This window comes from Hippoglossus hippoglossus, chromosome 15 (genome assembly GCF_009819705.1).
Source record: "Hippoglossus hippoglossus isolate fHipHip1 chromosome 15, fHipHip1.pri, whole genome shotgun sequence".
NCBI classification, from domain to species: Eukaryota; Metazoa; Chordata; class Actinopteri; order Pleuronectiformes; family Pleuronectidae; genus Hippoglossus; species Hippoglossus hippoglossus.
Window position 1 is genome coordinate 18,029,855 of NC_047165.1, and position 12,696 is coordinate 18,042,550.

Genomic DNA, 12,696 nt, shown 5'->3' on the forward strand with positions numbered 1-12,696 from the left:
ATTTAATGGCAGCTTTGTTGTGTGACAAATCCTTGTTGTTGGTATTTAAGCATGGAATGAATGATGCCCTGAAGTGGGGCTGAAACGGTACGGAGACAGTACAGAGAGGGGACGGGAGGAGAGACAATGTGGCTGAGGTAAAATGGGAGGCAGGGCTGAGGAGGGAGGTGAAGTGTTGAGATGCAAAGGTCATCTGTGCTGAAGAGGAGCTACTAAATGGTGTGTTTTGATCTTTCAACTGAGATACAAACAGTCAGCTTTTGGTGGGGTGGAATGACTGTGTCCTAACAGAGAGAGAGACAAAGGGAGATGAATGAGTCTCTACAGCCTATCGGCTGCCCTCTGACACAGCTGTCTGTGTTTATGTTGTCTGATATACACACGCGTCTCTGCTGGGACAGCTTTGCCAAGCTCATTGCAGCGGGTAATGGCCAAGTGAGAAGCAAGTCTGGCTAAGAAACAGACATTTAAGACAAACATAAACATTTGGGGAAGAGGCAATCAGTCCACATTATGGAGGCTTTAAATTTGGTTAGTGGCATAATGTGTGAGTGAGGGAGAAAGAAAAATAATAGGGTAGTGGAGAGTAGAGGCAAATACATTGAGACAAATTGCATGCTAATGCTGTGATCACAGTGTAAAACAGGGAGATCTCATTAATGGTACATCTCATTGTCTCATAAAAACTGTTGGAGACCGTCTGCATGGAAAAAGAGGGGTGAAGCTAAAAACATTGGGACTCGGTATAATACAAATAGAGAAGAGTACAAGAGAGACATGACAGCATATTGATCTGTGCTGTTTTTATCAGTAGATGGATGAGAGAAAAAAGTCATGGAGTGTATCATTATGTTCTCACTACTATTTGTCCACAAAACCACTAAAAGCCTAAAATCAGAGATTGTTTTGTCAGTCTGCACTCAGGCAAAGAGGAGGTCTGCAGCAGCAGACATGCTACACCTCCTACACACCTTTTGTAAGATCTTTGGTATGTCCTGTTTTTCTTCTTTTTTTTTGTTATTTACACCAGTTAAAGTAATTTAATTAATAAATGTAGTGATTTCTTTTTTGTCTCAGTTCTTTTGCAAAGTAACATAAAACCTATTTGTTATCGTAGTTTACTATTTTGGAAAATTGTAGTATAGTAGATCCATAAAAGTAGTTTATCTGCTCAGTCATAATCTTAAATTGAGCAGGGTACAATGTACAATGGAGGCCAATAGTGATCAGTGTTGTCTAAACATGTGTGACAACAAATAACATGAATGAGACGGATGTATCCAAATGTCCTCTGGCCAGGAGGTGAGCAGTTCCAGTAACAGAATGAGCCATTTAGGGTTAAACAAACATTTACTGTGACTTATTGTTTCTACATTTGACTCTCAACTTTGACACTGTAACGTACTGGCCAAGAATTCTCGTTTTAAAAGGAATACAACATTCATCCCATATACTGTACAAATAATGGAAAGTATGGACTTTTTTTCTTTGAATTTTTGTTGAGGGAATTTAACAATGTAGTTTCATAAAGGACTGGTAATTTATGTAAATAAGTGCTTCCCTATGGTTTCCACATGTTACCTGAGCACTATGCACATACACTGAACTAAAGTATAGTAACTTTTCCACAGAATGAAGTGTCAATAACATGTTACCTCACATCACTGTACCATCAATCTTTAATCAGTCTTAATTGTGGTTTCATGTTGCAGACACAGCTTCTCCCTATTAACTCCTCTACTTTGCAGTGTCTCAGTATGTTGCATATCAGGAGGCTTCTTGCTACCTTTTGTACTCCCAAGCAACACTTATCAACCACCAGCCCTTCCTCAGGGCCCATGTCACTCATATACACCCACATCATGGTGTTGGTCAACACAGACAGGGGTGTGTATGTGTGTTGTTCCTGCTCAAGAGTTTTGTGACCGGGTGCAGTTATGTGGCACCTCGCAGCGCTCCCATCCTGCTCCTGATAATTACTGTCTCCCCAGGGTCTGTGTAAGCTGCCCTGTCTCTCCCACAGTGTTTTGTGAAGCTTTACTATCAGTTCATACAGGATCAAAGAAGATGCAGGCAGCATCTCCAGTGGAATATCAGAGTTTGTCTTGGCATGTGTCCTATAGTCCTCTATCTTCTGTTGGCAGGACAGAGAGTAAGTGATATTTTATTGAGCTATATTCTGAAGAAGCTTATCAGCAGAGACCTGCTTCAATTTTGCTGAGACTGAAGCTCATATTTTCCAATTCATTAACATTTAAATCATCTAGTAATATTTGGTTAGGTGTGCAAGAAGTTAAGTTAGAGGACTCCTTATATGGTTGTTGAGATTTGGTTGCTACTTTGGAAACAAACCACCACCATGCGGTGATTAGCATTGTGTTTGTTTGACATGTGTGTTGTTGTCCAAGAGAGAGAGAGAGAGAGTTACTTTTGTTAGAAAGTGGGACATCATCAGCCCAAGCAGTTCTACATATGACCTGGTCCAAGTCAACAGTTTACTCAGCATCAATTCACAGTGCCAGTGTGATTAACATTTCCACTCAAAGCACTACATGCTCTGCAGTCCAAATAACATCCTGTGAGTGAGGTTTGCTGAGTCAGTCTTTCAGAAAGTCATGTCATGTTGGAGATGAAGAGATCAGGAGGGCGGGAAAGAAGACATTACTCAGCTCATCAGAGCAGTGCTGTCCCTCGCTCCACCCTGACAAAGCCAAATGCCTGCTAATCTGTCTGTGATCACTGTGCTAATGAGTGATGGCTTTTTCATGAGGACAGAGTGTGGGCAGAAATCTGCCATTGATTTGCTGTGATAATCCAGATTTGGCTGCCGGCTGAGGCCCACCACTCACTCGGAGCAGGGTGCCTTTGAGGTTAAGGCAAGTCAGACACAATTGCCATGTAATCAATAATATTGAGTGCTGTAAGATGGGAGATACAGCCATGTGGGCAGGCAGGCTCTCTCTGGAGAGAGCACAGCAGGTCCAGATATTACTCTTCACTTTACACTGCCTTAATCACACATTACTGTCAGATAAGCTATACAACCACAACTCATTAAATAGACCTGGATCTCAGCCACCCTAAGCTTTGCCCAGTGGGAGCTGAATGTTTTCCTAAGAGTCATTTACAGCCTTAAAATAGTCCAACTTTAAATCTGGATTTAGGGCATGTTGACAAGAATTACAGGTGTAAACATTGGATATAATTTAATGGACACAACATAGTTTTGGTTTTTAAAATCCTGCTGCCCATGCGTGAGACAGTGATTTATCACAGGTGAATTATAGGTCTTGTAACCTAAACAAAGGCTATCCTAAAGAAACTTAAGATACAATTTACTGTTACATTAGTCTTCGAGTGTAGTCAAATTTGTCTTGTACTCACGCATAAAAAGACAACACAACAGATACATTGCCCACAGAAGACATGTGTTTGTTCTGTTGACATTTTACATCAGGACACTGGAGACATAATTATGTGCCAAAGCTCAGTACAGAGAAGAACTGTTTGAAATGACTACCGGAAATATATATGGACAATCCAAGCTGTGTGCTAAATTAAAGGGGAAGAGACATGAGCCAATGTAGATAAAACCAAGAACAGGAAAGAGAGACTGAAATGACTAAAACGAGTGGAAAAACAAAGGGAAACGGACAGAAAAAGGCAGGCACACGGAGAGTGAGAGGCTGGTGCGAGATGTTGTGGGTGAGAGGGATGAGAAGAGGATTAGCAGTGACTCTGGGCCTTTTCTCAAACCAGACTCTCCCCACTCCCACTCTGTGTAACACTTTTTGTAGTCACACTCAGCTAAAAAGTATGCGGCATGCTTTGAGATTAAGTCTCCTCTCTATGTCTATACGGTACTGTCGTAACTTCACGAGTCAGTGAGTCAGGGTCATCTGTCAATTACGACATTGTTTTTATAGCATCGCATAAGTAATTAAAACCAAATTTCTAGGAAAAATGAACACTTGAACAAACATCAAAATGATAAGAACAACTGTAAATGACAGAAACCATCGTAGAGGATAAAGTATTTACCATGTACTTTTAGTTTGGTCCATGTCCTACCTACTAACATCAAGAGGCAGGGTTTATAACCTACACAGCAGCCAGCCACAAGGTCCTGATCGGGACACTTTGGCTTCACTTTTGGGGAGCCGACATGTTGCCCTTCCTTATAAATACTATATGGTTTGCACTGTGCACAAGTAAAGTCAGCGCAGATGTAGACTCACTTTTGGAGGGTTTCATAACTTGCCTGTAGTCGCTGCTAATTGGTTTGGTATAGCACTTAATGTGGCGTACCTTCCCCATGAACATGCAAATGAAATGGAAGTGGGTGAGATGAGGGTGCTGGTTTAAAGGTCCCCTGACAAAGTGAAGAAGGAGCTAAAGAAAGTGAGAGATTGATAAATGGTGACAGTATATCCAATTGAGTGGGACAGTGCGGCCCCTTCTGGCTCAGCCCTGTCCTCAGCAGTTTAACTTCTCATCCATAACTGATTAATTGGAGCATTTCAGACTGTCTGACTGGGAGATCATGCTTTTTCACTAATTATTAACTTACCTCCACCTCAAGGAGTTTAATTTAATTTAATTTGTCTGCTTTATGCTCAATAGCATTCCTGCTCTATTTCTTAAAGGCACAGTCTGTGATTTAAGAGTCTTATTTAAAAACCTAGAATCATTTTAAGAATTGATTGATTAATGGACAACTCCTTGTAAAACAATTGCTACGTTTGTTTATGTTAAAATGTGTGTGCTTACACAAGTTTCTTTACTTTTCATTTGAGCCGGCCTGTCGTTTCTTCAGTTTAATATTAAATGTCAGAAAAATGAAGTGAATAATCAGAGAAATTGGCTGCAGTTTAAGTATAGTTCATATGAAGTCTATCAAAGAAGCCAGCACTGGGTCCATTGTTCCTGGTGTGCTTGACAGTTTGATTGCCAGCCCTCACCTTTTCCACTCTCCTTTTACCACATTGATACTGAAGTGATTGCAGTGGTACATACTGTGTGCCACATTGTATGGTCACACAATAGCCTGAGTCACCCTTGTAAAAACTCGAAAAGAAACTAATTAAAATTCAATTTTCAATAATGTCATTTTAAGTGGTACTAAAACATAACAATAGAGGAATTATGAATATAGTCAACTGAGTAACACCAAACTAGCAGACCAGGCTTTTAGAGGGTCAGTTCACCCAAGTCACAGAAACAATTCTTTTCCACTTAGCTGTGAGTCTTATGTTGGCATGCAGATAGTTTGATTTGTTGGGACTCTGACTTTCAGTATCTGCAGAGGTGATTGCTGCCAACATACACCAACAAAATGGACTTCTGTTTGTGGTGCTTAAGATACTAAATGATATTTAGCAAACTCACTAGTCTTTTTCGGAAACAATGTCCTTTTTGCATATGGTCACACTTTGGACAGATCAATACAAAATGGGAGAACTACTGACAACAATATACAGTCTTTCTGGGAAAAAAAATGCTTCTCTTTAAGTTTCTAAATTTTCATGCAAAGTTAAAGACTTGCTTTCAGTAATAGAAAATGGTAAAGTTGCGGAAAACTGCGGAGGATAAACCTCGGCCAACACATGTATCTTAGCAAAGTACACAGAGTAAAAATGGAAAATTACTGTCTTTACAATTTTAAGCACTGATCTTCAAACTTGGCTAAATACTGCTGTGTTCTCCCAAAAAACAACCGGTCAGCAGAGACAAAGTGAAATCTAAATAAATACTATGCATATAATAAATCAACCTATATTATATACAGAAACGATTAAATGTTGACTACAAATAAAAGATCTATTATAAAATATTCAGCACATTATTATCAATAACAGTCATGTTTGTAATTTGTTCAGAGCTGCTGTTTACTTGGAAGCAGAAAAAATAGGTTATAGATGCAGACTGGTGTGACCACCTAGTGGTCTAGTTTATTGTACAGTGCATCTGTAACTTTGTGGTGGTGCTGTCTATGTGAGAATGTTCTTTATTAAATCCTCGCTTGGTGAGAGCAGCGATCCTAATGCTGTGTTTGCCTCAGCTCTCTCAATCTCAACACGTCTTAACCTGTATCCCTCACTCATATTCACTGCTCTGTCATCTCACAAGTGTCCTTTAGCATTTCGATGAAAGATGGTGAAGAGACAGGAGTGGGTGTGTGGTGTGTGTGTGTGTGTGTGTGTGTGTGTGTGTGTGTGTGTGTGTGTGTGTGTGTGTGTGTGTGTGTGTGTGTGTGTGTGTGTGTGTGTGTGTGTGTGTGTGTGTGTGTGTGTGTGTGTGTGTGTGTGTGTGTAATGCAATATATATATACTGTGTATATATATAGCATATCACTCAATTTAAAGGCATCCAATTGTACCACATCCTGTACCAACAGTGATGATCCTTCCAATGACACCCAATGATTCTCTGTTTAAAATCAATAGGGGATGGTCAGATTTTATTTAGAACAGTAGACATCATGCACAAGGTACAGACAAAACAAATTTTCAGTGAAATGTGCTTTTGTTCAACAGAGTTTAAAATATTATTTATTTTAGTATAGATGAGTTTTATTGATCTTCCTCCAGACTGATTAACACAGATCATCAAACAGGAAACAGACTTTGCAGACTTAGGTCTTGTTGCTTTCTGTGTTGTAGTTATAGGTTGGATAATGGCAGTATTTTAATTGCTCAGGGGTATCCAAGTGCAACACTTTAGATACACAGAAAATGATAATAGAGAAAAGGGAATAGATTCTGCCAAGTTGTATAAATGTTTACTCTGTTTTGTCTGTTATCAACAGCTTTCTATCTGAGCTTCCTACTGAGTCAATATAATATCGTTCACTAAAGGACCACTTGTGTATTTCAGAGGACAATAAATGAGGAAAGGGCATATAGGTGGAGACAAAGTTTTCAGGGCCCAGCTAGAGAGAAAAATGAATTAGTATAAGCAAAGACAGAGGAGGAAAGGAGATGAGGAGGAAATGGAGTAAAAAATAAGTAACTGAAATACCCATGCAGGTTGCATTGTTACAGAAAGTGAAATGCAATAATGCTGAGGAAACAAGAATCCTAATGAAAACAAATATGCCTATTCAAACTGACACACATGCACAGCTAATATAAACACGCACGCACACATACACACATGTATATTTATATACTATAAGCAATGACAGTCTATTCTTTACCTTGCTTCTCTTTCTCACTCACCTGTACATTTCAGCTGCTTTGTTAGAATTGAATTCACCACGTTCTGTACATCTGCAATCGCAACACAGCGACAGGGACAGCAAGCAGCTACACAAAGCAATGTATTGTATTTCACTGCTTATCACACTGGTTTTCTGTAGTTTATTCAGCTTTTGCTACCATCACATATACCTGAAGGACAAGCGGACCTGTCTCAGCACAGGTTTACCATGAGCTGGTGCACAGTGGGCTTTGGGGGAGAAAGGGAATTTAGAAACATTACCATTTAAAATTAAATTGCCAGTGAATGGGTTTGCTGACCAATGAGACCTTGCTGGGACATGTGGTGACAGTGTAGAGAGAGGAACGAATAAGAGGGAGCGGGAAGAGGGAGATGAAGAGAAGGAGGGAAATATCATAGAGCACATATTTAGAAGAATGTAAGATTAAGATATCGGTGATAAAGCTGCAGTTAACTAGTTTGTCTTTGAAGGTTTCCAACAGTGGCAGTAAATACCTGTGAATGGATATGCAATAAAAATCTTCATTGTGCTCTCCACATGTGATTGTTTGCCATCATTATTCTGACCTCATAATTGGTCCAGTGAAGCAGCCCCATTACATCATGAAAAGGCCATTTACACATTTCCTTTTTGCACAGGACACAGTTCTGTTTCATCAGACAATTAACAGTGCAACGTCTTGATTATGGTATTGAGCTCTGAGCACTGTAAATGAGTTGTTGCTGTAATTTAGCATTCACCCCAACACCCCACCCTCAAGCAAACACACACACACAGAAAACACCTGCTTGAAACATGGTGTTTAGCGAATCTTTTTCCTGTCATCTAATTATACCGATCACATCTGCTTACTTACACTATAATTACCCAACGCAAAGGAGCTGAAATGTCTTTGGACATTTTGTGGCTAGACTGAAACAGCGATGTTGATAATCAGCCAATCAAATAACTGTGACTGTACTCTGTATTTGTTGTTCCCTCAGGTGCAGGTGATGTCGTGGAGTGTGGATTTAGGCGGCAGGATGACATTTGCCAAATTCCTTCTTCCATTCCTCATTCTCCACTCTGTGTGTGAAGGTGAGTCTTCCTGACTATTAAGAGAGAACAGTATGGAGCTTTTTTCCTATCTTTATTCAAGAGCGTGGTCTTTCAGTTTGAGAGCATGACTTGTTGAATTTATGTTCAGATTGTGTATTACTTTTCATCAAAACCCTGCCCTTGCACTCAAATAGCCCCTGTTTGCACTTAAATTTGCTCTGCTTCTGCTCAAACTGTGTGCTTGCACTCACATATATTGTTGCTTGCACGGATTTCCTGCGCTCCAGCTTCAGCCTCTCTCCGCACTCTGGCTGCTTTCTGTGCACTTGTGAATCGTCTGCTCTCAGATTTCTCATCTGCTCTTGGATTTTTTTGTGCAACAACCCTGCCCAACCAATAGAATGCCAGGTGTAGTGTTGACGACTGGTCAACCAATGAAATGAATGAAATGATCCCAGGCTCATTGAGTGCGCGTTCGCTTAACTTCAGAGCGCCCCGTGCGGGCGGTTACTCTTTAACCGGGTTCATCCATTCCCGCCCTCCACGGCTTTTATTATATGGACTTACCCTTGCTTTATCTATGATTTTTGGAATAAAAGGACAGTTATTGTATATACCAGTGCACATATTTTTATGATTGTGAAGGAAAGTCATTTACACTCTTGATTTATACAACTGTAAAGCCAAGATTAAAGGAAGCGTTGGTAATTTATATTCTCTTCACTTCCTGATAGCCATCAATTAAGTCTTCTGACTAAAAAGAAAAAAGGGAAAATTTGGACCAAATGAAATGATTGGCTGGTGTACTTGTCTGTCACTAACTGACATGCCTGCCTGTGTGCACCCTGCCTCTGCTCTCACTGCATATGACATGAGTCTTCACTTGGAGAGACAAACACCACTACATCAGAGACAGAGATAGCCAGTAGTTAATGAAAAACTCACAGAAAAGTCGACTTAAGGCTTCTGCACACTGCACACAGAGGATAATCGGGCCGATTTAGGACCTGATTTCCCCCTTCTGACAATTGCGGGGGTGTTCCTGACCTTAGGTGAGTCTGTGTCGATTATCTGCCCAAATAATCCTGAAGGGTGAAGAGTTTACTAAATAATCTTGATGCTACTGATTGAGTCGGAGCCTCACCTAGCTCAAATAGGCTCCAACAGAAACCTGAAATAGTCAATGAGAGCGAGCTGACTGGGAAGTGTCACCAACCGGAAGTTGCTTACTTGAACAGCTGTGACTAAAAACAACAATACATTTTCAACTAACCTCAAGCTTGTGCTGCAACATGTATAAGTCAATTCAGCCATGATTTCATCCATAGTTTTTTCAGACACACGACTTCGGTCCTCCTCCATGTATGTTCTTCTTCTGAAGGCACCCTCAATCACGAGGGTTTCCACACTCCTGTTCAGAAGGTGGCGGTAGTGCGCCTAAAAAAAACTGAAGAAGAAAATTGGCCACTGTGAAATTGTGTCTTACAAACAGCAAGTGTGTGTGGTCTTACGTTCTGGCCAAATCGAGTGTGTGCGTTCTGATGATTATAAGATAACAAATTGGTGTTTAATTGGTCGAGAGCTAAAAAGCCTCTAGTGTGTAGCAGCCTTTAGCCGTTGTCAGTGCTCGTTCATGTGTTTTGGGGCCGTAGCTTTGACTTAGAGGGCTCATGGGAGGTGCTGGGATGTATCGGTTGCATTTTTTTAAAAGTGTAGCCTACTCTTGTTAGCTTTACCAGGATTACCAACCCCAGCTTTAATGTTCATTAATACCTATCAACATTTATGCCTGTGTCGCTTATTGGTGGCAGAAAGTAAAAAGTAGAGTTTTTTTTCTGGTAGTAAATCTGTGCAGCAGTGTGAATCTGAAGCAGAATAATTCAAAAGGGTCATTGTCAGTCGGTCAAACATCCCAGAATAAAGAATCATCACTGTGGCATCAGCGATTGGCCATAAACATCCTTTGTTAGTCAAATTCAGGATGGGAAATAAAATTGTTTTTTGTAGTGTACTTATCAGTGACTTGATAAAATATGAATAGCTTCCAGGCTATAGTAAGATTTGATAGCAGAATTTCACAGTACCTCTCCCACTTCTCCGTTCTTCATTATTTACAGCCTGAAAAGATTTTCTGTCTCACTGTCTTACCTTCTACACATCATGTATTCCCTTTTTTTTGTACAGCCTTTTCCTTCAGCCTCTGTATTTGGTCTATTTTCTTTTTTTCTTTTTCCTCTTCCCTCTCCATTCCTTTACTCTTGCTCTCCTTTTTTTCGGCTCTCTTTTCATCTGTTTTGCATTATGTCTCAACATTATTGTTCAGCCTAAAACGCACTCAAAAATATTTGCCTCCTTGCTGTGTATGTCTCTGTGAGGGCTCGAGAGTGAGAGCTTCATGATGTTGCAAAAGCTACGGTAACTGTTTCACGGTGACGGGCAGGAGACACCTCCAATCACAAACAACTCGCACAAAAATAGCAGCGGGAGAGTTATTAAGTGAATGCCACAACCTCTTTCCATCAAGCACAATAACTTGATCAAGACTTTCATATCTCTTGAGTTGTCCTCCCTCTCGCCTCCCACTCTAATCTCACACCTTGTGTTGGCCCCCTCCTTTTCTTTCTCTAAGTAACCCATTAGCACACTGACCCTGTGCTCCTCTTGAGCATTACCTTGGCGATCCAGTAAATTAGATTGATGATCATGCCTGTGATTATTTTGTAGCTGTTATCTATCTGCATTCCACTATATAAGCCTGATGCAGTAATTAAGCCACAAATGGAGATGAGATGCTCCTCTCCACCACCCATGAAGTGGGCTCCGTGTCCTTGTCACCCACCAAGAGCTGCGCTGGCAAGCCAGAGATGAGCATCTTCTTCTGCGCAGACAGGCACATGACTGAATGAAAAGCTTTCTCTTTCAAAGCACCGGTTCACTCCATCAAGCATTCTCACTTCAAACAGGCTGGCCTCCCCCTCTCTCACTCCTGTGTCTCTGTGGTCTGCTGCCCAGCTCAGCTGATCAAAGACCGTCAGCTTTGTTCCCTGATCTTCCCAACAAAACAGCTTGTACCACACTCGCTTCTGACACCACAGGACACTGCCCAAACACAGACGAGCATTAACTCTTTAAAGGGGACATAGCATGCCCATTTTACCACAAGTTGATATGGTTCCTTGGGGTCTTAATGACATGTCTGTAACATGCTTTGGTCAAAATACCACAAGGATCATTTAAAACAGCACCCTTTTTACCCTGTATAAAACAGCCCTCCACAGAGTGACCTGTTTTGAGTGCCTGTTCCTTTAAATGCTAATGAGCCAGCTCCCCCCTCCCCCTCTCCCCCCATGATTTTAAACGATATAAATTATATATTTTATATGATATAAATTATCAAATATGCATCCCATACTTTGTATTCCCCTTCTGTTGTCCTGGAGTTTTAATTTTCCCAATCACATAATTAAATGTCCCCCTCTGCCCATCCACTACAAGCACACAAGCAGACAGACAGAGAGAGAAAGAGAGGTGGGGGGGGGGGGGCTATGAAGACCATCATTTACCCCCGAACCCCGACATTCAACGGGTACAACAACAAGCGGAGAAAGCAGAATCGCGGGCTGACCTTATATATACAGTCTATGGGGCTGACCAGCGCGGAGAAATGCACGTCCCGTGTGAACAGCCAGGCGGCTGCCCGCTTGAGAACGGCGCTGCGCTGCCTCGCAGCGGCGCTGCCTTGCAGCGGCGCTTCCGCGTCCGCTGTACACCCGGCGTAACAGGTGGGGGGGCTCGGTGTGTTTGGCCAGTGTTACAGTAGTGCTGAACACTGCGGAAGTCCTCCACACTGCTGGCTGTGTGGCGCTGACAAAAATTCCAGCTCACGCATGGGAGAGCGAGCGGTCGTGCCCGAGCAACTGCTGCAGCCTCCCAGTCCCAACGATCCAGACAAATGCCACATGTGAGTGAATCGCGGGCTGACCAGCGGAGAAATGCTCGTCCCGTGTGAACAGCCCGGCTGCGCGCTTGGGAACGGCGCTGCGCTGCCTCGCAGCCTCGCTGAGTCCGGTGTAAACCCGGCATAACGAGTGTGGGGGGCGGGGGGGATGCGGTGGGGGGGTGGGCCAAGGCCATGTAGGGAGACTTCCAGTGCCTTGTTACGACACAAAACCCAGGAAGCTCAATCGAGTCGCTCAAGCATGACGTTTCTGACTTAGAGGAACCATAACAAAACGCGCAAGTGTTTTTTCCCCAGAGTTTTTGGGTTGGTAGACATGCCAGATACCCACATTAACGTGTAGAAGCACTAACAAAGTGGAATTTGCATGCTATGTCCCCTTTAACAGGCCACTAACCCTAACCCTGAAAGTACATTCTTAAAACAAACTCAGGTAATGAGTAGTCCCCATTTATTTGCTATTACCTCCGCCAAGGAG

At 41.9% G+C, this 12,696-nt stretch overlaps 1 protein-coding gene across 2 annotated transcripts in view; it reads left to right on the top strand.

The window, feature by feature from the left end:
• Positions 1-12,696, top strand: part of cdh23 (cadherin-related 23) — a 157,549-nt gene that overhangs the window by 2,860 nt on the left and 141,993 nt on the right. For both annotated transcript variants that reach the window (XM_034608223.1, XM_034608225.1), the window contains exon 2: positions 8,206-8,299. In XM_034608223.1, coding sequence (XP_034464114.1) covers positions 8,215-8,299 — 85 coding nt within the window. In that variant the 5' untranslated portion in view covers positions 8,206-8,214. The remainder of the gene's footprint in view (positions 1-8,205; positions 8,300-12,696) is intronic.